General features: G+C 37.1%; 1 protein-coding gene across 2 annotated transcripts in view; it reads right to left on the bottom strand.

Moving 5' to 3' along the window:
* PTPRN2 (protein tyrosine phosphatase receptor type N2) overlaps window positions 1-27353 on the bottom strand; it is a 643897-nt gene that overhangs the window by 352559 nt on the left and 263985 nt on the right. For both annotated transcript variants that reach the window (XM_027450443.3, XM_038174330.2), the window contains exons 10-11: window positions 17465-17551; window positions 153-232 (exon numbers count right to left, since the gene is read on the bottom strand). In XM_027450443.3, the coding sequence (XP_027306244.3) occupies window positions 153-232; window positions 17465-17551 (167 nt within the window). The remainder of the gene's footprint in view (window positions 1-152; window positions 233-17464; window positions 17552-27353) is intronic.

Here is a 27353-nt window from a genome sequence, read left to right as displayed (position 1 = left end):
TTTTCCCATATGTGCCACTCACCCCTCAGCCACTCTCCCTAAACACCAATCTTCCTGGGAGAGTGTGCTGCCTCCATCCATGTTGTCTGACTACAGTCCTCTAAACTGAAGAGTGGAAGGCCAGTTTGGGAATGGAGGATAAGGACTCTTACCTGCTGCTTTGGCAATATCTGCAGTTGAAATGTTTTGGAGGTTTGAGTGCACTCTGAAGGTCACAGCTGGTCCCAGCACGCTAGAAGAGATTATTAAAAAATGTAAGACTCATAATCAAGAGACATGGCATAATATTCCTTTTCAAAATAGGTTTTTAAGGAGAAACTATTAAGACACCATTTAGCCCTCTTCCTTTTGCTTCATTAGCTACATTTGCATACATTTATATACCTCTTGTGGAAGTTTGTGTGTATCTTGTCTTGTGGCTTTCTGAAAGAATTTCAGAGACATTAACTAAACTTCAAAACATTCCTGTAAATACTATTCCCATTACAAAAATGGCAAAATAGAGGCACAGAAATTGTTATTCTCTCCAGAACACCACAGAACATCACTGGAATTCAACACCTAAAGAAGATTACATAAAGCTTCAAATTTTATTTGCCTAACCTTCACTCAAGCTTGTTATGAACCTCAGTCAGAGGGACAATAAAGAGAGTCAGAATATTTATCTTGATCATGATCTGCAAGAACATATTTGGAGAAAAGATTTTGGATGTATCTGATCCAAATGTCTGATTTGGAAAGATGGCAAAAATTACTTAACTTATAACAATAGATGTAATAATCTCTTTGGACAACTTATAAAGAGAAGTGATGGAACTCTGTGGTGAACTTTTTAGGTGTAGCCTGATGGTCTTTTATGGCTTAAAAACCTATGAGGCATTACAGAGCACAGTACTAATTAACTAGATGAAGAATGGCATAGTAAGGTATTCAGGGTTTCAAAAAAATGTTCATTGTGTGTTTTTGCAGAAAAATAAATCCATATACGTAATGTTGCATTCATTCTCCACCCATCCCAATAATATCCAACCTATATGCACATCTGATAAAAGGAATAAAGAACTTTCAGTTGTCATATTATGCTAAAGTACATATGTATGAAAATCGTAAGAAAAATGTAAACACATAACTATAGTAAAAGTCTTTTAAAGAAAATTTCCAGTTAATAAGCCACAGTAGAAAATATAATGTCAATTAAGAGGAGCACAGTGCAAGGGCTGAACAAACAAGAAAACTGGCATGTGATAAATGTTTACATGCATAACGTGTTTTGTGTGAGTGCCTAAGTTTTTATTACTCACACAATCAGTGAGAAGAATTACATTTATACTATGAATAATACCTGCTTCATGTGTTTCAGTGGTTAAGCACATTGTCAGGAGCCATACATGTAAAATGCTTTGACCTACTATAGCTGTGGCTTATGAGAAAATGAAATCTGAAAAATTGCTACATAGAAGAAGTTGAAAAATATTTTTGCTGCAGGGCTTGAAATGAAGTATTAATTTATTCTTTTACTACCATTCTGCATTTGTATTTTGAACTCATACAACTGAGAGCAGTTAATGAAGTGCATTTAATTGCATCACATACATCCTAGACAGCAATACCTTTAAACTTTTTAAATTTTAGGCTGAAGAAAACTATTATTGATTGTAAGACTTGGCTTTGAGGTCACAGAGGGATTCAAAGTAATACTAAGGAGCATCCTTTGAATCTTTTACTGGCAGAGCCTGTCCTGTGCACGTTCTATTCCACAGTTAACAGGAACTGTCATTAATCAATCATTTTTCTTTAAATACTCTTCTGGGTGGTAGAAAAATAAAGTAGAGATTCTATTGCTGAAGGAAACTCCAGATGTCAAGTCATTAATGTGCAAGAAATGTATTTTAATAATGTTAGATAATTATAAAGCATTTGTCAGCATCATTTAAATAGTACATTCAGCTATAATACTCAACAATTGCAAAGTATATCTTACTTAAGATACATAAACTTCTTTAAAAAATTCAGGCCATTCCCCGATTCCATTACTAACACAATCTAAGACAATCTAACTAAGACAATCAACCACAACAGACACCTGGGAGTCTTACGATACCATGCACTGAATATAACCAGCCTTTCACTGTCCTTCTTTCTGTATTCCCAGCCCAAGAGAAATGATGATTCCTCTCTGGCTGTTCAGACACTTAGAGTGTAATTAGCAATCTGCTTCAAATAAAAGCAGGCAACAACCCAGTACACAGCTGTCCCATGACAAGGACTGTGTAAATAAACAACTTCAGATATTCCTTCCAAATTATCATAGAATCACAAAATCACAGGATGGTTAGGGTTGGAAGGGACCTTAAAGACCATCTAAATCCCACCCCCTGCCATGGGCAGGGCTCCCTTCCACCAGCCCAGGCTGCCCCCAGCCCCATCCAACCTGGCCATGGGCACTGCCAGGGATGGGGCAGCCACAGCTCCTCTGGGCAGCCTGGGTCAGGGCCTCACCACCCTCTGAGTGAAGAATTTCCTCCTAATGTCTAATCTAAACCTACCCTGTTTTAGTTTAAAGCTCTTACTCCTTGTCCTGTCACCACACCCCCTGAGAAAGAGTCCCTTCCCAGCTTTCCTGTAGGCCCCCTTCAGGTACTGGCAGGCCACTGTAAGGTCTCTCTGGGGCCTTTGCCTCTCCAGGCTGAACAACTCCAACTCCCTCAGCACGTCTTCATAGGAGAGGTGCTCCAGCCCTCTGAGCATCTTTGTGATCCTCCTCTGGACCCACTCAATCAGGTCCACATCTTTCTAGTGCTGAGGGCCCCAAACCTGAACGTGTGAAAGCTACACCACGTATTCCATTATAGTCAAGAGCCTGGAATTGATGCCAGCTTTCAAGCATGATGGCTTTATCTGCAAAGACACAAAATGTTTCCTCCACTCCTCCAATTGCCTGAGTTTTTTGCTTCTGTCTCTGGTCCAGATCTCATTCATTCCTCAGTTGTGCACTGCAGCTCACTGCAGCTATGCACTTAGCAGCATCATTAAAACCATACAGATTAAAACTGGATCCTTTCACATATCCAGCTCCAGCAGGGATTTTGGACAAGCAAGCCCTGTTGCTGCAGCTCCAGGGACCATTACAATTCTCCAGTAACTCTACCTGGGTAAGCCGGGAGCACACCAGGACCCAGTGTAGCTGAAGTCTGCCCATGTAAGCACTGCCACAGGCACTGGCAATGCTCTTTATGTGCTTATGGAGAGAATGTAGGTAAAGAGAGGAAAAACAGGGTGGGATAAAAATTCCTTATGGGACAGGGAAGATATTAGTTAATAACCATCCTTTTTTTTGTGGGAAAGAAGGAATCAGAATAATTCTAAATGCCCATTCTTACAATCTTGAGAGGGATACTGTTTTTCTCCACTGTAATAATTGAATATTTGAATATAAGGAATTACTCGAGCACAACATAAGCCCAACTTCACTAAGAATATTTGCAAAATATAGAAAATAAAGCAGCTCCTGTCACAACTTTTTACATATTGGCATTCTGATGATTATTTAAAAGTAAACAAAAGACCTTGAAATTGTTTGGCCAAAATTGCATTTCTGCTAGATGTTTTGGGAACTGACTGCTTGAGGAGCTCATAAAATGAGATTTTTCTCATGGGGGGCTTCTGGCAAAAGCACTCAATAAATAAACATTTCAATAACAATAGATGCCCTCTGGGGAATCCCTCATTGTTCATTATGTGTTGGACGAGAACATTTAAACAAAACCAGTAATTATTTGGCTGCAAAATATTTTTCAAAAAGACTCTTTAACAAGATGGTAACCTGCCTGAGAGAGGGTTCAAAGCTGTACAAAACGCACCCCTGGTACCTCCTAACCAGGAACTTTACGTTAGATAGGCAAGACTGCTTTCTCATGCAGCTGTCAAACCCTCTGCAGCCTAGCTAATATTAATGGCAATTGTCTTTACATCACTCTAAATACTAAGGCTTGCTGAAGTGCACACTAGCGTTTATGACCAGATGAATTGCAAACAAACCACTGCCACAAATCAAGGCTGGTGTGTCCCTGCTCAGTGGCAGGCAACATCACGCCAGTGCTCAGCCAGCCGTGCTCAGGAAAGCAACTGCAAATGTAAAACATACCTGAAACGTAAACTAAATCTAATACACGTGATGTAATGTTTCTTCTGCTCTAACCAAGAGATTAAAAGTGTTAGGTAGCAGCACCTTTAATCTAGAAAGACAATATTTTATATTACATTTTTTGTTTAACTTTTTTTTTTTTTCCAAACAAGGTGTATGTTACTACAGTTACACCTATGTAAATGTGTAGTTGACTGTACTGACATAAATGAACTGAAACATACCTAAATAAGATTGTGAGTTTAGAAGGTATCTGGACTATATTATTATAACCATACCTACCTTTTTTTTTTTTTTTTTTTCAGAATACCATTTTATGATGTATTTTTGAATAAAGGTAAGCAACTCTGTTGCCAAGGCCAATAAATGGTGACTTCTCCCTGTGCAAAACGTAATGTCTGTTGCAATGACCTGCTAAATTTATTACTTGAAATTTACTGACTAATTACCCCCTCTGTTGGCTGTCACAACTTCTGCTTTTTTTTTTTTTAATTTCAATAATGTTGCCTTCAGCCATAATAGTTTTTTTTTTAACAAAGACATTCAAAGCATATTGCAAATTGTCACCCTTATGTGCTGTTGTCTTATATTCTGTTTACTAGAGATGAAATAATTACAGTGTTTATACCAAAATGACTTGAAGGTTGATTGCTGATTTAATAATATTCCCTCCCCTTGGGTTTATATTTCCCATCTGAAGGTGGGAGGGTGCACAACATGTACAGAAATAAACAATATTCTTTGTGTGAAATAGAAGTATTTCTTTTATTTAATTGTTTTACAGACTAAAAACATTCTTATTCTATTTTGTCTGTCAGAAAATGAATGATCTGAATAAACAGAGCTGGAGCATGATCAATATGGCAAGGTCCGTATTACTTTCAAGCCTTTGGTTATAATTATATTTATGAATGACAGGGTTTGAATCTCCATAAATTATGTACCACACTTTGCATGCCCATTCTTCTCCCTCATATGTGTGTACTACAATATCATATGAAAGGTTTACTGTGAAATACAGTCACAGTCTATCATACCCCCTAGTGGAAAAGGATTTGAGAAACAAGTGCCAACATGGTTATGTGTATTCTTGAAGATGAGACATAGAGCTGATGCCAGATGGAAATGAGTTGAGATTGCACCAGAGTTTTAAAAAATACAGTCAGAGTGCTATTTCTCAAGATTGGAGTAAGATGAGGGGATCAGGATTGGATACTGTCAACATTAAACATTCTCTTAATGACCCTATTTCGTAAAACAGAGCTTGCCTTAATAAAGCTTAGATTTGAAATTAGAGTCACCACTTGTCTATATGTTCATTTCAAAATCCTTTAATCTCTGGGGGTTAAGAAAAGCAATTAGTAATGCTCCAGAGGCTTGTGCAAAGTAAATTTTATAGCAGCAAAGGTAATTGTCTCAGGAAATGTTTGGTGGGCTTGAACTAATGACTTGCAATGTGTACACATTTCTGTGCTTCCCGTGTTTAGGAATTTGAAGTTTTATGTCCATTGTTTATATTGCACCAAAACCTCCTTTTCACCTTCTCAATTTTGGAAAAATTAAAATGGTCACACTTATGTAAGTGGGTTACATACTTCACGTATTGGTTATAAACATATTTATGTCAAATCAGATTGACAGAAAAAAGCTCATGATTAACAGAGGCACTTTCGTAATACAGTATGTTTGAATAACATGATTTACAGAGCAAGACAAAGGCAGAGCAGTGCAGCTGGTCATCCTTATATAATACATAGAGGGATTAAAAAGTGTACTCATGCTATTTTGGGCTCCTTCTGTTATTCAATCTAGCTATAAACTCATCAGTCACTTGATTCAGGTCTCGCCGATATTTTTGACCAGAACTTTTGACCAACATTTATTTTGTGGATCATTGCTTCACATTCTATTTATATTATGTAAGCATGTACTGACTAAAACTCAAACATTCCAGAAACCAGTGAAGAATGCATTGTGAAGAATGTATTGTTAAAACCTGTGAAGAATGTATTCTACAAAATAACTTCCCCGAACTGTTGACTAACATATATTGATCATCACCTAGATATATTACTAAAAAAAAATAAAAATTAAAATTAAAATTAGAAAACCCTCATCTTTAATACCTTTACTTTTAAAAAGTTTGCCTAATTTTCTTTCTGAATGGATCAAAAGTCAATATACAGCCATATCTATTCTCACATTTCTGCTTACATGTATATATATATGTGTTACAGACAATGATCAATTAAAAATTTTTTTTCCTATTACAGCGAATTGAGCTTCTTGTGTCTTTCCAGTTCTTGGAGATGGAAACTCTTAAACTGCAGAATGGCACAGTGCTCCACAACATGGCACAGTGCTCCACAACATGCTGCATTATTGCCCCAAATACATTTTCTTAACTATTCATATTTATATCATCATATTCTAAGTATGCATTTGCAACACTGTCTGCAGAAATATGGAAATATGTTCTTGTATTCAACTTGCAGCTAGCATAGCGAGAGAAAGTTAAAGAAGATTATGTTGTATCAACACCTGACAATGGCCAAGTACTAAAGAAGAAAAAGCAAAATCTCTGCTACAGGAAAGACACTAATTGCTGTTCTTACCAATTCACCAGTTAGTGGATTACTTTCTATTATCAATTACATTTCAGCAGAATAATATAAACCATGCAGCTGGGTGTGGTGGATTCAGCAGACAGATTAGAAAGATCAGATAGATTGACAGTTTCCAAGCAATCACATCTTGCAAATGTAACTACATGGAAACCAAACTTATGGCTGGATTTGATGGTTGCAGCTCAGATTTACCTCTGTAAGCTCCATATACATGTACAGCTATCATAAATCAGCTAATTATCTGGACACCTTGTACTGCCCTCTTCTCTTCCCCTGAAATTATTCTCCATGAAGTCACCCTGCTGCACTGATCTCACTGATTCTCATGCTGTGTTTTGGAGTTTTGATAAAAACAGTGCTGATAATTCACTGATATTTTTAGTTCTTGCAGAGCAGCGTTCACACAGAGCCAAGGACTTTTCAGCTTCTCTTGTTGCCCTGCCAGCGAGGAGGCTGGGGGTGCGCTAGAGACTGTGAGGGGACACAGCTAAGACAGCTGACCTAAACTGGCCAAAGGGATGATGTCCCATACCATGTGGCATCATGTTCAGCAATAAAAGATGGGGGAAAAAAGGAGGAAGGGGAGGATGTTCAGAGTGCTGGCATTTGTCTTCCCAAGAAATCATTGTATATGATGACCTCCTTTCCTGGAGGTGGCTGAATGCTGCCTGCTGATGGCAAGTGGTGATCATTCCTTGTTCTGTTTTGATTGCACACACAGCTTTTGTTTTACCTAGTAAAATGCCTTTATCTCAACCCATGCGTTCTCACACTTCTACCTTTCCAATTCTCTCCCACATCACACATGGGGAGAGTGAGCTAGCTGCTGTGTGGTGCTCAGCTGCCTGCCAGGGTTAAACCACAACACTCTCTTTGCTTCTTGAGGCTTCCTGCTTGTGTTTGAGTTTGTCTAGGAGCTCATTGCTCCTCCGTGCAGAACACCTGGCATTTTTGCCTGACTTCAATTTTTTCAAATCATTTTTTTTTCTAAATACACGAATGCTCATTTACAATGCAAAAGATGATGAAGGGGTATTTTAAAGATTTTACAATTCAATTCATCTAAGGTGAAGATTTTTTGCTAAGCTAACAATTTAAATGATTTAAAAAATGGACAACACTCAATTTAGAGATTGAAGCTATACTCAGTTTTTCCTATTTTTATTCTTCACAGAATGCAACCTCTGATGATTACTCAAGATCTATGAATAATTTGCAGAGTTTTAAAATAATTTTTCTATTAATCTGTCACAAACCATGAAATTTGACACTTTCACCACGCTGAGTACATGAAAGTTGCCAGCTTTGCCTGCAATGCAAATAAGGTTCTTAATTACAGTATTTAAAGGAACAAAACATACAAGTGCTATACTTTTTTTACAGAAAAAGACTGTTTGGACCCTTGGAGAGTGGGAAAATGATCTAAAAATACTGCTTGAATGATGTACAGTGATTTTTTTTTCACCCTCCATTGGTTAAGCTAAATAATAATAAATTTATGTGATTAAAAATTATATATATAATTGTATTCTATTTATACTTTCATTCATTATACCTTTTGGTGGTCTGGCTAGTATGCAGCAGTCTTAGGTTTTCAATGTATTTTGCTGACATCAGGCCTACTTATCTTTAGCACACCTGTGTTAACGGTGTCTTGAACTCGCATGTAAAATCTGTCTTCTGTACTGATAGTCTCCCTTCCCTCAGTTTGCACAAGTGACTTTTATTTGTAGTATCATAGAATGGCTTGGGTTAGAAGGGACCTTAAAGATCATTTATCTCCAACTCCCCTGCCATAGGCAAGGACACCACCCATTAGATCAGGTTGGCCAGGGCCCCATCCAGCCTGGCCTTGAACACCTCCAGGGATGGGTCATCCACAACATTTCTGGGAAACCTGTGCCAGTGCTTCACTACCCTTACAGTGAAGAACTTCCTCCTAATGTCTAATCTAAATCTATCCTCTTTTAGTTTAAGACCACTCCCCCTTGTACCATCACTATCTACCCGCTTAAAAGACCCTTTTAAGCAATAGACCCTTTTAACTTCAATAGGAGCCTGAGAGGCCACAAATTTCTTTGATTGATTAGACAGCACAACAGAAGACCAAAGAAAACAAACTTAACTACAGCCTCAATTTAAAAATCTTTGAAACTTTGAGCTAGAGTGCTACTGTGTCCTACTGCTTGCCCTCTCAAGAACCTGTTGGCTTCTCCTTTAGTTCTGAGAAGACCACCTAGAAGATTTGATCTTGGGATTCCTCCACCAGCTGTGAAAGAGAGACATTTGACATCAACCTAATACCTTTAGAAAGGAGGCACTTAAGGGGAAATTATTGGGATCTTTCAGTCACACCTGCAAAAGTGCATTCGTTCCCACTGCATTTATGATTTGCTGGGAATACAAACTTTTTCTAGGTAGGTTGTGGTGCAGCTCATGGGTTTGGATACAAAATATTTACTGGCTAGGTGTTAAATAGAAAATGTGAAAAAGAATGATTTATCTATTCAGCATCGCCAGCAGGTCTGCAATATTTATTTTATTCATCTACCCATACAGAAGTTAATGGAGAGAGAGAAAAGGAGAGAGAAAAGGAGATCAAGAAGCCAAGGGAGAGAGGATCAAGAAAGTCATAATTTGTATATTTCTTCATTTCGTATATTTTTAATTAATTATTCTTTTAAACAAATCTTTCAAAGAATCTTTTCTTAAAATATATATAACCAGTTTCCCTACATGATAATCTTTTTCCATTTCTAATATTGGTTGTGCTATATGTAAAGCAAGTTTTAGTTCAAGAGTGAGAATCACAGTTCTATGTTTCTATTCTCATATCTGTCACCAAGTTCTGTACCATTTGGGGGAATATCAAGAAAACTGTCTTGAGTTTCAATTTACCCATCTGTAGAATGGAAATAATTACATGTTAATATGTGAAATGTTATAGAAATTCAACGGAATGGCACATATCCAGTGTCTTGCTTCAGACAAAGCAGTTTATCCACCATAGCATATTATATTATGGAATTTAATTTTGTTTAAAAAATGGATATGATGTACAGACAGTAATATAGAGAGAAAGCAGAGAAAGAAGAGGTTAAAAATTGATAAACCTTAGAAGCTCACTTATCCATAAAAAAAACTTCTCTTGAGTAGAGACCTATGAGTACATGGATCTGTATCTATAACATGGGATTTCATTCTCCTTTTGATTACAAAGGTACAAATCCTCTGATTTAATTAGATTAAATGTTGTAATGGAAAGCCAAACTTCCTACATTTTTATTTATAAGAGTCTCTGTAGATTTTTATGGTCTTTCTATTTTGTCACCTAGAATTCACAAAATGCTGCAGGCCAAAGTCCTTCTTGTTATTTTAATATATTTTTATATTTTTCTAGCAGGAAAGTTACAGTGGAGAAGGCAAAATGATCTTGGTTATATGCACATTTATTAAAGAAAAGCACACAAAATATATTATACCTCAGGGGAAAAAGCCACAAGACTAATGTATTGCTAAGGCTGAGAAATCACTCATTTTTAAGTAAAGGAATGCAGAGTTGAAACTTCCACCTTATTTTTGTTTCCTTATCCTCATTTCTTTAAAAATTGATGCATCTTTATATTATAAATTAGTTGTCAAATAAGACAATATGTACCAGAAAACACAATGTAATTTCTTATAAAAGCCTGCATGCAATGAGTTACAGCAGTACATTTTTCAGACAATTTGTTTTCCAGACTCATTAAATCTGTAGAAGAAGTCAAGTTTGAATAAAAGTGGTACCATTATTTCTGAGTTATGCTTTTATAACATTTTAAACAAGATTATGCCAAATAGCCTTAGTCTGTTGGTTTGCTATTTAAAATCAAGGAATAGATGACAAATATTTTTCAACTTTTTTAAAAGGTATTTGTTTATTGAAACCAAGCATAGTAGAGTTCAAACTGGAATAAAAATGTTGCTTAATATCTGGACAGTAAATGCAATGCAATACAGATAAAAATTCAACCTATTGCTAGGCTATGGTGCTGTATATTACAGCACCATAAGGAGAACAGCATGGACTGTATGTTTTTTCTTTAAAAGCACAATATTTTGAAAATTTCTCTCAGTAGTAAATCTAAATGTTATAGATGGCAGAATCTGCCAATCTAGAAAAAAAAAAAAAAAAAAAAAAAAAAAAAAAACCTTTGCAAGAAGATTCACCTACAGGTGTCCAACAAAAAGGAAAAAAATAATCATACTTAATCATGGAAAAATGAATAATTGCGCTTCCACAGTAGAGTGAAGTTTACATGTTACAGGTTGATACCAAAAGAGAAAGAAACTGAAGAAGACATTGTACTGCCTGTCCCACTACAGATCACCAGGTTAAATAAGCCTCCATCACACTATCCTGCCTTTTAAGCTACCGAGCTACCGACAATTTCCTGAGATGTTCACATTTAGAGTGTACATATACCAAATGTCATAATCCATCAGCATGATGAAGTGAAAATACCAAGTACCGTTCCAGTGTTTAGGTTCTGGATGACTGAATATGATTAACTGGCTGATTGAGTTTTTCAGGTGTTAGAAAAATATGACAAACAATGAACAAAACCTATACAGCACAATTAGGACACTACAGCCAATGCACATGTTCATAATAGGTGAGGCTGGGATTTCCACTCATCAGTGTGCCTACTCAACACTTCTGATTTGAACACATTTAAAGCTTTTCCGAACTTTCACCACTTAGTTTGATTTTCAAAGACCTTCCTCAGTCCAAGTTCTTTTTACAGGGATGGTTCGCTGGCTTTTCAAATTGTATTATTCCAGCCCAACCGTTCCAGACCTTCCTAAGAACAAAGATAAAGATAGGTACTGTTTGGCTATGTGAGACCTTTTCTTTGAATAGTGGAAAGTGTTTCTAATCACACTACTTGGAAAGAGATTTTAAGTATATCAAGAATGTGTTCACAGCTGCCCTCATGATGACGACCCAAATTCAATCTTTTGTTAGATCACTGCTTATATAGAATACTTAAAAACATAGTTGATGCTAAGGACATGCCAGAGTATAAAAGGAAAACTCAATCTTGACTTATTTTGTATCTACAGATGCTCAATCTTGACTTATTTTGTATCTACAGACGCAGCTTTTCTCTTCAAAGTGGTGTTTTGTTGTTGTCATTGCTGTTGTTGTTCTTTGTTGTTTTCCAGTAATATTTCTAATGAATGGTGGTCAAGTGCAAGAGAAAAAAAATATATATATATATTTCAAGGGGCCTCAATGTCATTGCTGGCAGACCTCAGGTAGTATTTTGCAAACCAGGCATGGTACTACAAGGACATAAAGGTCTATCATTATCTTGAATTCTGCTGGTACCACCCGGTTCTGCTTCAGATTCAGATTCAGTTCATTTGAAGCCAAGTCATTTCAGGCATATTTTTTTTTTATGGAAGCAGGTAGCATTGTCTAAATTGACAGCTGACTTCTGGGACTGCTGAGCACTTAGAATGGTAACTGAAGGCAACGGGACTTGTGTCTCAACGTGTGAAGATCTTCACAGAAGAGGCTGTATAAACCACACTCAAAGCCATTGGACTGGACACCTTGAATTAGTAGATACTATGACATTAATCTTTTCATGCATAAATGCCAGCTCTGTATGGTCCTTATAATACACCATATCTTGTGTGAGCTAAGTGTATCAATTTATGTTAGTCAAACATTTTGATAGCCTTGTAAAAAGCACCATAGGAAAACAAACCAAACCAACCAACCAACCAAAACAGAACAAAAAACAACAAGCAGAAATGGGTTTTCTGACCTCAGAGCAGGATTTGAATAATGTGCAGTAAATAAAGCCTGAAGCCACACATTGAACAATGAGGATAAAATGGAACACTGAAGATCTGCTCATTAACTGAGCATTTTATTTCCTGCATATGGAGTAAGACAGAGGTCTGTTAAAAAAAAAAAAAAAAAAAAAAAAAAAAAAGTATTTCAAGGCTATATCATAATTAGTGATTATTGAAAGACTGGTATTATTTTTGGTCAGCTGAAAAAAAACACCACAACAAACAAAACAATCACCTGAGTTCAGTCCGAAATCAATGTTTTTGTTTATTTTGCATTTGCCTTATAAGCCAAACATAATTAAATTTTGAAATGAGTCATTACCTTGAACTGAAAAATTATAGCATTTTACTTTCAAAATGTCAAACCACACTGCTGTGGCTGCTAGAAATTTTGAAAGGTGTTTGCCAGCTTAAGCTTCCATATAGTTTTCATACATAGCTTCAGTTAACCTGAATTTTCATTTGTCATGGAATACACTATTCAGCTAAAACACTGAGTTCATCTCTAGTCTCAGTGTGGATGGGGGAAACAATCAGGTGAAAGCCAAACAACCAACTTGAGGCTTCTGAGTTTGAGCTTTAGACACTAAAAGCTTGGTGAGGGGTTCTCTTAACTTCGCCTTGGATATGGATTGACATACATTTGCCTTGACACACATGCAAACTGTACATGATAAGGAATATATTGGTTAAATTTTATGACTTTGCAATCCAGTTCATATTAGATAATTAGAATGGTCTTTCAAAATCTATTTACATTAGCGCTTGAAATTTAGCATAAGCATCCTGTTCATCCCCAAAATTACATACATAGATTATATGCTCATATAGACAATTACTGTTACACTCCAAAACAATGGTAGCAGATAAATATTAATGTTTTTATGGAAGGAATACAGGATGTTCTACTACAGGTTTTCCATTGAAAAATTATGGCACACTTTGTCAAGTTATCACCTCTCCTGGAAGGACAGTTCTTTGAGTCCATTAAGATGTACAGATGGAGGAAGCCAAAGCAGTAGAACAAGATTGGAAAATAGAGACATGGACAGTAAGAGATCTTCAATAACAATAGGGAAAATCATATAAGTCTAAAGAGAGAAATAATAAGGAAAAGAAAAATAATACAGTATTACTGCAACATTCATCAAAGGATGAAATATTCAGCAGAAAATTTCACTTTTAGCTGGAGGCTGAGAATGCTGAGAATGGTAGGATGTACACTCTGAAATACTATGACATCTGAATAATGTGCTTTCTTTCTATGTAAAGGTATTCGGATAAGTTGAGCTGAACCCCTCCCATTAGCAATGTTCACAGTAAATATCCCAAGTATAAGAACATTACATAAGAGCATAACAATGATTTGTATTTCTCTGAGAACCCAAAGAAGTCATATATGTTCTAACCTAGTGTCTTTGATTTCCACTACCTTCACAGTTGAGCTACCAGATTTCAGTAGTTTTATTATATTTGGACTTTTGTTGACAATCTCTTTTGTTTGTAAGTTTATTCTATAATGTGTGAAGAACTGTAATTACAGGAAGAAGGTCAATGTTGCAGATTGCAGTGGTAAAATTATTTTTTAAATAAATACAAACTCTCCTAGTACTACCACCCATCTGACTTCAATCCATGATACCAGTCCAACAATCAATCACCAGAGGCATTGGACACCCATAATTAGATTTTAAAATCATAACTATAGTCATTTTACGTCTGCTTGCATAATTACATCAGCATGCTAATATCCTTTTAATGGTCTCTAATGATGTAATAAGAAATAATGGAATTTATTTGACAGCTACATAACCATTAACAAAACATATTAAGCATAACTATTACTTCCATAAAGATTCAGGCTGTATCCAAAAGTGACAGCTAGCATGTTGGATCTTTTCTTCAATGTTGAAGTATTTCTAATTATGTATTCTCCAAATCTATTCCCAATCATCTGCTTCACAGGGTGAGCAAAGTTTATGTCAATGCAAACTTGACAACAAACCAACTGTAGAAGTGGACTGAACGCTCTGGGAGCCAAGCCTGAGGCTACACTGTGAATTGCAGGCCATCGGTTAAAGTTGGCAGGATTGTGAAAGAGAAGATAAGATAAGCTGATTACTACCATGCATCAACTAAAATCAAGAACTAACACGGGAATCGGTAAAAACCCATGGCAAAAGCTACTGTTCACTTAGCCAAACTCCAAGGCAAATGAAAAAAATAAATATATATATATATAGGGAAGAATGAAAGATATTTGCAGACAAAACTAAGTAAATGCTGTAATGTATTTGCAAAGCAGTACATTTTAAATCACTTTTTTTTTTCCAAAGAAAAGGACAAGAACATTTTATTTGAGAATTTAAAGAACTTTAAAAGAACGTAACACTTTAAAATAACTCATCCTCTGTCCTCAGTTCTTCTTACACTATTACTATTGAGTATGATTGCTTTGTTTGTACTCTGAAATTAATGAGAACTCTGGTTCCCATTAAAATTTCTTTAATCTGAAATCTTTGGAATAGTCTAAAATATTCAGCCCTATATTGTCTTTTCCTTTTGAGAATTCCTGAATTCCTGGAAGACTAAGAGAGTTGAAAATTTTAATCCAAGTTCATGCTCAGGTCAGAGTTCCAACTAAAATAGTTTATTTTCCCATTTCCGCTATAAATCTTTGGTCTCAAGCTTATTGATACTTTTTTTTTTTTTTTTTTTTTTTTTTTTTATATGAATCTCTGAGAAAAAGAAAGCTAATAAAATAAAATATTTCCTGAGAGGTCTCATTCTCATCCTTCAATATGTCAAAGATGGATAAGGAATAACCATGACATCAAGTCTTTCCTGAAACCCCTCTACATGAGGCCATTCAGAAGGTAACCAGAGCCTTCAAGTAAATACAGTTTTCCAATAATGGATGATGATGAAAGAACAAATCCAAAAAGCGTTTATTCTTTTCTTGGTGAAGCCTTTTTCTAAAACTTTGAGTTCTACTCTATCTGCTGTCTAGCTCCACGTTTCTGTAGCACTTCAGGGGTTTAACCTGAGTCAAAGCACCTAATTTTCTTGAGTAAATACCATTTGTTTTGGACAAATTCTTCCCTTACTTGGGATTTGAGATAACCTTTTGTAGATACATAAAAACCGATGAAAGCTTTGTGCTGATAGACATAATACTCCTGTCCCGTTTGGAATTATCACCGTTTATAACACGATTTTATAAAATACTGACCATACTATACCAGTAATTTTGGTACTGTCTTATGACTGTATGTTAATGGACGCAAAATAAGCAGCTTCCCTAAAGTCACATATTAAAGAAAAGAAAAAGGTTTTTCAGAGCTTGCTATTTCACTGGAGGGATATTTTCCATTAGAGAATGAATCTACAGCTTGCCAATTGCAATGCTGTTGTGATTTATCAAATAAAAAAAATAACCAAAAGGCTTTATGCTAACAATTAGAAAGGTAGGTGAAAGTGCTCTTGTATGGTAAATGAATGAAGTTAATGAAGCAGAACCCATTGATTCCAGCAGAGAACTTGTTCCATGGAATTATCCCTTTAAATGTACAGCAGACATTGATTTATCTGCTACTATTCAAATTCAAGGTTGCAAATTCTTTTTATAAGGAAAGCCATAAAATATTGTCATTTTTTGTAATTACAAAACTCGGTTTTCATAAAAAGTACATTTCGTAAAATACAAGTAAAAAGTCATTCAGCGATGTAAAGAATAGCTCAAAAAAAAAAAAAAAAAAAAAAAAAAGAGTATTTTCCTTCTAAACAACTAGACTTTATATGCCTTGTATTTGTCAGATTTCTAAAATGATCCTTACCAGTAATCTATTTCCCACCATATATTCAGATATAGAAGGGGTAGATTTTTTTTTTCCTGATTAATAATAAACTCTTCCAGCAAAGATGCAACATCTTCAGACTACTGCTTAAAACATAGCATTAAATGATGAATTATATTAACTGGAGATGAAGGTTAAGCAAAAGCACAAGTAAGGCTGAGAAAGATAATGCCTTTCAGCAACACGACTCATGGGGAAAAGCAAGCAACCCCAAACACTCTGAAACAGGCAGAAATTGGATGTTACACAAACATTGGTCATTTTCTGTGAGCCAAGTTATGACTTCTTTTCTAGCAAGCTGTCACAAGCCACCCACAGCTGACCCTTCTTTTCTGTTACTTCTCCATCAAACTAGTTTTACTTTCTGTTTTATGAAGGAAGAAGTAAAATTTTGCAAAGTAAATGCTCCTACCAAAATGTTTGAAGAAAATCCCAATCTAAATTTTTTTACCAGACATGGTAAATCATAAGCTCGTAGCTTAGGTGATTAACATGCAGAACATTTATCAGGACAGATAATATGAAGAAAAAAAGGTTCTCAGCATAGTTGAACTCCCTGTGACTTGTTAAATGAGTAGCTGTCCAGGAGGCATGACCTGTTGTGCCACATGCCAGACTGAAATCCAGGGACTGAAGTTCTTCTCCATCTGTTGGGAACAACCCATGTTGTTTCCCTGTCAGCAACACTAGGTATGATGACCCTTCACAATACTTGCCTTACCCAGATCCTGTTAAATAAGATAGTAATATTTTTACAGCACTTTGAATAGACTGTTTTTCCCTGTGGGAGCATAGGGTTATTTCAGTCTTTATAATGTTTATTAAATAATTTGTTTCTGTGTGTAGGAGACATTATAAAAATCATCACAATATTCTTTTTTTCTCTCACATGCTCTCATTAATTTTGACATTTCCTTGTAAGACAAACCATTCAAAAACAATAAGAAAGCCAATAAAGTAAAAAGGGCCAAATTCCATGTACATACTTGACATCATCGAAGGCACTCATCTGCAGCTTCAGGAGATCTGCCACATCCTTTATTAACTCCAAGCCCTTTTCCACACTCAGGGGGCTGTTGAAAGGGAGCAAGAAAACAGACCGTTACGAAAATGGAACTCATCAATACTTGAGAGGCTAAAAGCCCCAAAAGAGTTATCACCTTGGCCTCTTAGAGCCTGAAAGCCACTACTAACTGTATTCCTGTCACATAGTGATCGTGATATCAAGGGAATTGGGATCAGGTGCTTCTTCAGGCATGATGAATCACCTGAATTTTCCAGCAATAAGACAAACAATAAGGTGTAAATGGAATTGTTAGGAAGTGTAATGGGCCCATGATGCAGCAACCAGTTCATCTCAGTCCTCAATAAAAAATGTAATAAAGTAAAAGGACAGAAAGAGAGAAAAGGATTGATGAGACAAGGAGGGAAACAAACAATGAAAGTCAAATTGCGGCTCAGTATCAAATGGACAAGGGAAAAGCATATTTTTAAATTCATTAGTTTTTAAAATGAATCTTTGCCCAGTGAAAGGATACAAAATTATTATGGATTTGAGAGTAAACAATGGAGCAAGGCACACAGTCCAGAGGACACTGATTAGATACATAGGATTTGGTTTGGTGTGTGTATGCACTGCTGACAGAACCCACTGTAAATCTTTTTAACCTTTGTCAATGCCGCATTTACATTTTTTAATTTAGAAAACAGGTTGCAATCAAGCATAACACAAGAGGACTGCTATCATTTAAAAAAGCACTTATCTAGATGCAAAATTTGTATTTATAAAAAATCAGGTTATTAGAGTTGCTACCACTCTACAGATGTTATGAATGTTGTCCCTAATAGACAGATCATAACTTGTTTAACTGTTGTTCAGTACTGTGAAACCAAATACAAAAGTATTAAGAAAGTAAAAAGAAAATAAAATGATATCTCAGTGTCTAGTGAGAAAAACAGATACAACATGCTCTAAATTGTGATTATAGAATTATTCTCAAGCCCCAACACTCATAGAATTAAACCTTACAAGCCTGATACTTATCTGACTTATGCCACTTTAAATCAGAAACAACTTAGATGAAGCTAACCCAGGGGAAACAAGGTTCTGTATTTTTCCTTCAAGGGTTTATAACAAGTAGGAGAAGGAGGTGTCAAAAAAGTACGTACTGTTAGACATGATCTTTTCAACTGGACTAAGGGGGAAAAGATTTGTCAAAGCTCTGTACCTAGGTTATTATTTCTGCTTCACATTGAAAGTTTTTGAATCTAATTTTATAGCACTGTAATCATGGCCACAAATTTATTTATTGTCTGCAATGAGTATGGTTTATTTATTTATTTATTTTCACTGGGTTCTGCATACCCTGCCCTAAGGGCACCTCTATTTAAATAATGGGATGTCTCGTGGATCTTGGTTAGGATGGAATTGTTCAGCCTCCCTTCACGCTACTAACCCAAAATGCTCAAGAGACCTCCTGTCACACAGGCAGAGGTAGCCCCTCAAGGCACCAGATAAATTTAGAGTTTTTCTAGATGTCTGAGACAGAAATGTTCTTGTCTGAAAGTAACAAAAGAATCTGATTGTTTCTGTAAGGAAAAAAAAAAATGTATTATAGATTATTCATAAAACCCCTATATTTCAAGGACTGACAGTGGGTAGAAATGTGATTATTCCCATCACTATGAAAGCAGATTGTCATAGTGACTCAGGGGCTTATGTGTTAATTAAATCTTTTCTCCCAAAGATGTTGGCTTAAATTTTACGGAAATGATTGGTGTCAGCAAGTGGGCTTTTACTGTAATAGCAAGTATACACAGAGGTGCAGGGAAAGTCTGCTGCATACATTGGTGTCATTTCTAACCAAGGGAGTCTTATTTGTAAAAGCTCAACCTCCCATTCCCTGCTTACCCCCTCCTCCCCTGCAAAAGCTTGCTCCAACCTCAAAAACGAGGTATGCCACTACAAGCCAATGTAGTAACCATAAGGTGGGATGCAATCAGAGCATTTGAATGCTACAACACAGCAAGAATACAGGAGAGAAAATAAGAAAGAAAATGGTGCTGGAAAGCCATTCTTTTGGAAGCCTGAGCAGTCTTAGTAATTTTCATCCAATAGAAAACTAAGGCACACAGGTTCACAAGCTCACGTAGGGTATGTTAGGCTAAGAAACCATCATTCATGACAGCATGGCAGAGCTGCAGAACTGGTACCTGTGTACTTTACAAAGGTATAGTGCTATCTATTATCCTCTTTGGTACCAGTATTATCGATCACACTGTCACATTTGAGGACTCACATCAAGAATAAGTAACTTATGACAGAGTAATTTCCAATATTATTTTTCCAACTTCTAAACACTGCCATATACTTTTTCTGCTTATTACAGTTCTGTGACAGTTTTGCTATAGATGAGCTGAATATTCAAAATCTTCCTCTAAAAACGCCACAACATCATTACCTACAATTTATTTCCCTCCTGCTTTGATTCATGTTGCATTTTGCTCAGTGTTATACAGTATGTGCTTGTACAGTGATTGCCTCTAGCTTGGTTTACGCCGAGTGAGTACACTGTTCCCACCAGCATGGCATCAAGCAGACTAGCCTACATTGTGACAGCTCTGTACACCCACATCACCCATCTAACCCACTTTATTCAAGGACTGTTAAAAGAATACAATTTACAAACATTTCCCATCCTCCTGCACACAGTCTTCCCATTCCCACTCCAGTGCAGGAACACAGCAAATGTGGAGCAGTTGTTAGTTGGGATCTTTTGTGTACTGTGCTCAGTTTTCTGCTTGCTTGATTCAGCCCCACATGGAATGAAGTTTCTGTATTACAAAGGTGAGAAAAACTGAGAAGTATCAGTGTCATTATTCATGAATATGATTCATGATGACAAAATTATTTTATCAAGACCAAAGACTTTGGGGAATGATTGGGGTAGGATTCCCATGACTTTATTTGAACCATTAAGCTTGTGATTTCAGTTCCTTAAAGTGAGGAAAGGAAAAGTCTGGAACAGCCTCATCTGAAAAATATTTCACTGCTGCTTTTGTTTAATCTAACTTTGCAGCAAAAAGCTTTTTACAGAACTAGTTATACCTGGTAGGCCATATGATTTAGCTTTCCGCTAAACATGGCCAACATTATATGGTAGCACTTCATCATGTCTTCAGATGAAATGACTCCTCAGCTCATTGAAAGATTCTGATGTCATGATTTGACATCGTGACATAGCTATGAAAACTCCCATATCCATTTACACCATGTGAAAAACAACTAGCCCAATACATAGCTACTTGTCTGTGCTAAAATACTCATGATCCAATCAACTCCATTTAAATTCATCATGAGTTTTGTCTAATAAGGAAAGCAGATCGAGGCTATAAAGCTATTTTATTTAGGGATGAATCTTAAATGAAAGGGGAGGAATAAATATCCCTTCACCTTAATGTGAACTGTTGAGCACTTCCGAAAATTAAGTAATCCACTGAAATGCTCAAGAGAAGATTTGGGAGACCAACTTTATGTAATTGTTTGTTAAAATGTTTCCACAAATCGTACTGGACATTGAACACAGGAAATTAGATTGCCTGGTGAAAATAATATTCTGTATCTTCCCATGCCTAAATCCCCTTCATTGAGGGAACTGAAAACAGAAATATTTTAAGGAACAATCCACTTAAAGGGGTAATTCAAATAATAGAACATTGGATTATAATCTTCCTCTGCTATTGTCTATTAAATATTTCACTTTTCATTTGCTCAATTTACCAGAAAAATACAGGAATGAGAAGTCATTTCTAAAATCTCATTCCAAAAATTTGGCATGACCTAGAACAATCATATTAAGTGATTTCCTTCTCAGTCATTGCTACATATGAATTTTGCTAGCCTTTTTTTTTTTACTCATGTAAACAAACCCATTGTCTTCGGTCACTTTACACATAAGTGAGAATATCTGCTGTTGAACAAAGGATGAATGAGGAAAAAAAACATGTTTTCATCTGGAAGAGGCCTATCAGGTGACCCTGGTCAAGACATCTTTGTGACCCTCAATTTCACCATCTGTAAAATGAAGGCAATGAGACCAACTTTCTATGTCAGATGTCTGGTATTGTTAAATATAAGACTATTATCATTTGACTTGCTTGCTTTCTGGAACCAAGAATAATAGAGTTGCAGTACTGGGGACAATTAGTCCCCAAAGGCTAAGCATATTTCTCCCTACCAAATAAGGAGAAGATACAGTAGCAAAGGCCAAGTAACCTGAAAAATATTTTTTAGCTATAATAAAAACTTCCCTCATTTTCCTACCAAAAAACAAAACAAACAAACAAACAAAACAAACAAACAAACAAAAAAAAAAAACACAAAAAAAAACTTTTTCAGCACAGTGGATCTGACTGTCTTTACAGTATATCTGACTGATTTTACAGCATATTTAGAGCACCTGGATCCAGGGGAAAATAACTTCTCTCTCTCTGCTGAATTGGTAGCCTTGCTAAATGGCTGCTGTAGGTAAATGGACTAGGAGTCAACAGTTTTACAGACCAGATGTGCATCACAAATGGCCGATTAGACCATTCCAAAAAATAGTAGGGCTGAATATTGGATGCTGATCTCAAGACCTGGTCAGCTTCATGCCACAATTATCCAAACAACGCTACAGATGGATGCCACATTTCCAATAAATTCCCAAGATAAACTAGAAATCTGATGAGCAAGAACAACCATTTTGAATAATGAATTCTGTATTTTTGACCTGGACCTAATGATTTATGCATTCAAGGCTCAAAGCTTCCCCTCCTGGTTAAAGAACAAGGAAGAAACATGTAAATGAGGAATCAGGAGGAGTTCTGCAGGGAGCAGACACTAGCAGCATGTCCAGTTCTGCATGCTGAGTTAAATGGAGCTCAGACTCTAATAAAAGCCAGTGGGCAATGTCAAAGGGAACAAGAGGAAAAACAGAAGTAAACAATGATGAAAACTATATGTTCTGTATTTCCCAACATGCTTGTCAAAATAATCCCATAAATTGATCAATTTTGGTTGTGAAAAATCTGATCCAGTTATACAGATGGTTTGATTGCTAACGTTTGCCAAGCCTGCTCCCAGCAAGGAGAGCAACTTGTAGCTCAAAGTTATGCTGAGGTTATGTCAGTCTCCCAAGCAGTTGCTCTCATTTGTTTTTCCTCCTCCCAACTGCCAAGTGTCTTCAAAAACCTACTTACCAGACTCTAAAATTCTCCCTTAGTGCCATCATTCAAATTATGTATTGTCTTTACCAGTCTGTACCTAGTGCCCTTCCAATATTCTGTTTAGCAATTGTAATGCAGCACTATAATGGACATCCAGTCAGCCCTGTCAGATTAGTTCAATTGAATCATTTTCTGTAAAAATGAAGAATAATCTACTGTGCAGAAATAGGCCTGATATAGGGAATTGCACTCCTTAAACCCAAATGTCAGTCTAGTCCCCAGTGAAATCTTAAGGTAGGATTCAATCCACCTAAAATTTGTTTAAATCAGGACATAAGCAATGAAGTCCAGTTCACCTATTTTTAAGTGCTGAGCCTTGCACCCAAATTACCAGGTATGACTACAGGCTGAAAGTTGCCTGAGTGCTTAACTACAGCCCTCCAAACAGTATCAAAAAGTGCATTTTCTATAGAGGTAAGTGTCACTCTCACACACAGCCTCTCTTTTGCTATCCAAAGTCAAGCACAGTGGCAGCTCCACTCCACCTATTTCCCCTGAAGAAGGTTTGAAAGTGTGGTTACACCTGTGTTCAGATAGGTTGAATCTGCATGTCAGCTGGAGGAAATCAGAACCTGAATCTAGCACCTAGTAATTTTGGGAGGAGAGATTTTAGATTTAGTCTAATGTTTACTTCAAAAACTTTTCTAATGTTTACTTATGAAAACACACACATGCTCAAAAACTGTTTGGGACAGCTGCTTTTCTTCCTAGTGATGTGAGTTACAGTTATATTCTCTCTTGCACTTTGCCCACCTTCCCCTGTCACTTCTATGCTTGAAGATTAACCACCGTGCCATCAAGAGGATAATGGACCTTAGGGCTGGTAGCCAGAGCATCCTCGATGATGTACAGAATCACAGAATCACAGAATTTCTAGGTTGGAAGAGACCTCAAGATCATCGAGTCCAACCTCTGACCTAACACTAACAGTCCCCACTAAACCATATCCCTAAGCTCTACATCTAAACGTCTTTTAAAGACCTCCAGGGATGGTGACTCCACCACTTCCCTGGGCAGCCTGTTCCAGTGTCTAATAACCCTTTCAGTAAAGAAGTTCTTCCTAACATCTAACCTAAAACTCCCCTGGCATAACTTTAGCCCATTCCCCCTCGTCCTGTCACCAGGCACATGGGAGAACAGGCCAACACCCACCTCTCTACAGCCTCCTTTAATGTACTTATACAGAGCAATAAGGTCACCCCTGAGCCTCCTTTTCTCCAGGCTGAACAAGCCCAGCTCCCTCAGCCGCTCCTCGCAGGACTTGTTCTCCAGGCCCCTCACCAGCTTCGTCGCCCTTCTCTGGACTCGCTCGAGCACCTCGATGTCCTTCTTGTAGCGAGGGGCCCAAAACTGAACACAGCACTCGAGGTGCGGCCTCACCAGAGCTGAGTACAGGGGGTCGATCACTTCCTTAGCCATGCTGGCCACACTGCTTCTTATACAAGCCAGGATGCTGTTGGCCTTCTTGGCCACCTGAGCACACTGCTGGCTCATATTCAGCCGACTATCAACCAATAATCCCAGGTCCTTCTCCACCAGGCAGCTTTCCAACCATTCCTCTCCCAGCCTGTAGCTCTGCTTGGGGTTACTGTGCCCCAGGTATGAGTTAAAACTGCTCAGAGTAAGTCCTGTAAGATTTCTTTCACCTCCTGCTTCATTTTCTAACCCTATAGTAATAAGCAGAAGGCAGTCAGGATACACTCCAAACAAGGTACCTTTCAGCGCAGGCCTGCTGGATATGGTGGATCCAATAATAACCTGTTATTATATTATTACTGGATCCAGTAATAATGCTTTGGCATGTCTCAGTGAAGCAAAGAATATTCTACCAAAAGATCTTGTCTGACAATTGCCTAGGAGGGTTCACCAATGTCAGCATCTTCTAGTGTTGGTACTTTGCTCTAGAAGTTAATCTGAGGTTCGAGCTGCCAAACATAATTTTGTTTGTCCTGCATACCTCTGAATTTGAGCATTTGTATCTAAGATATTTTTAAGCAGTTGTTAACATAGCAGGAACGTACGGGAACATCTTGGTAGAAGGTTTTGTGTTTGGGTTTTTTTTGTTTGTTTGTTTGTTTGTTTGTTTTTAATAAATGAATTCTTTAGTTTAAAATACCTACTTAACAAAGTTCAGCCTGGCCATTTTTCAATGCTGTCTGTGCATTGACATCAAATAGGCTTCCCTTCATTGACAGAGCAATGCTCTATAATGGCATCAATTTCTTAATATGCAGCAGAATCTCCTTAATACAAGGTAAATCTTTAAAAATAAATAAATAAATAACTAAATAAAAAGGAAAGTTCAGAAATATGTGTCTGGAATACCATATGGACTGCTTTAGAGAGTCCAGTATTCAAGATGCCACCTTTAGAAAGAGTAAAGCTGATGACCAGTTTGTTCCATCTGCTTAAACCACTTGCCAGCAGCATGAGCATTGATTAGGCTGCAAGCAAGCACCCTGCTGATGGGTGATGGGTAATTGGCAGCAGCAACCTGGCCAGCTCCAGCACAAGCTGCCATCCTTCCTCAGTTCCTGGGAAATAGCAGGTATGTTGGGTATATTCTGGTCACAGGGATGAGACTCTGAATGTATGGATGTCTTTCAGAGCTCCTACGAAATGACTTACAGATACACGAGGAACTGTCTCTTTTTTTTACTATTATTTTCTCTAGTGAATGCAGTCGATTAATTCCAGTAGAGGTGCACTATTTAAATAAGTGACAGTAGCTTCAGCCCTCTTAACCACCCACATTGATCAATTGCAGGATCAATTGCTGCAGGGTACACATCCCCAGTAGTACGTACTAACCCCAGACCTTGAGGCACTTCTCAGCAGTAGCAAGGAGCACAAGATGGGAGATTATTTTTAAACAACTTGGACATGCTACTGCCTGATTTTCTTAATCCAGTAGTAAGAACAGGAGATTTCAAAAATAAGAACCAAGAAATAAAATGAAATCCAAGATAATGCTAGAAAAGTTCTAAAGAAGAAGGATGAGAGTAGTGCTTTTTTAGACACAGCTTTGCAAGGACTATCTAGGGAGCAATCTGCCCTGGGAAAAACAATGCTGTGACAAACAGAAACTTAGTTTTGTTTGTTTGTTTTCCTCTTGAGTACTGTTTCATTCATGCTGCTAAAAGTCAGGGAACTAAGATGTTAAGGTAGCTGTCCAGAAACAGTACTCAACATTGTCCTCAGTTCCCAGAGGAACTGCTATGAAATTGTCAGTAGTCTGGCAGTTTTCCAAAACTCACTCAAAAAGTAGCAGAACACCCTACCTCAGAATTAGCAGGGACACCTAACCTAATAAATGAGAATGTTACACGAGAAAATGCCAGATTCCAGTCAATCCAGTATCTGACTCCAGAGGCACAAGAACAGTGACAATTTTTCCTTGCTTGTACCTTGTAAAATGCACAAATCCCATGTTTCCACATTGGGATGATAATCCCAGCCATGCACTCTATCACCATGCACACCCACTACACTGCAGCCTAGAGAAAGACTGGAGAGAGATCAGGAATTGGTCCCTCTTGCCTTATACCCCACACCAAAACTATTCCTTCTAAAAATAAGTACAATTATTGCTGGATTCTACAAATAATTGTGATTATGTATGTACTCATTATTTACTAAAATCTTTCTCTTTTTTAAAATCTCCTGCTGAATTCTTGACCTCAGTGATACATTGGACAGGTTTGTGTTTTAGAGATGGGCTGCTTAATTCAGGATTTGCATGCCTTCTTTTAAATTTTCAAGTCTGGAAACATGTCCCACAATACCAATGGATTCACGTATCTAAACACAGAAAATCTTCTCTTCAAAATTTTCCACTGCCTCAGAGCCTCAGAGTCCAGACCATGAGGAGTTTTAAGAATATCTTTTATTATTTTTTTTTTTTCCCAAAAGGACTATTTTTGTTAATGTCTATTATTCTGTCACACTTATTCGAGCTGAATTTCATCTACCATTGTGCTCCTTAATCCCTCAATGTATTTAAATCCATCTGGAATTTTTCTAAATCCTCCATAGTTCTTCCTAACAGAGACAATTTGCCCATGGGGTACCACTAATCCCTCTTACATGCTGAGAAGCAGCAGTTCATGACGAATCTTTCTCTCCTATCTCATAACCAGTCCTTAATCTGCAGTGACACCCTGGCCCTTGCTCTGTGAGTCACACTCCTTAAAGTCGGTATGAAGAGCATCCCATTTATCTCCTGTTGATTTGGAGGGTAGGTACAACTTGTGGTTTTGCTGCAGCAGCAGCTTTTCTGCCAGGAGAGTCTGACGCATCCCATCAGAAGGCACTTTGCTCCCAAGGGGCTCTCAGGCCTGGTGCTGCCACAGAGGAACAGGGTCCCTAGCATGGTTTTCTAGAGGCTGAGGCACAGAGGTCTTCAGATATAAATAACCAAGACATATGATGTGAAAGTGGCTTATCACTGATGTGGTTTCAGAGTCTGATCACAGCACATCTGCAGCTCAGAGAAGCTGAAAACCTTAGAAGACCTTTTATTTTAAGGACATGGCGTTTTTTATTCATTTTTCATTTTTTCTCTTTTTTTCTTCACTTTTGTTCTGCTAAGACTAGTAAATATTTTAA

Source organism: Anas platyrhynchos, chromosome 2 (assembly GCF_047663525.1).
Source record: "Anas platyrhynchos isolate ZD024472 breed Pekin duck chromosome 2, IASCAAS_PekinDuck_T2T, whole genome shotgun sequence".
NCBI classification, from domain to species: Eukaryota; Metazoa; Chordata; class Aves; order Anseriformes; family Anatidae; genus Anas; species Anas platyrhynchos.
This window is presented reverse-complemented; position numbering and strand designations above follow the sequence as displayed.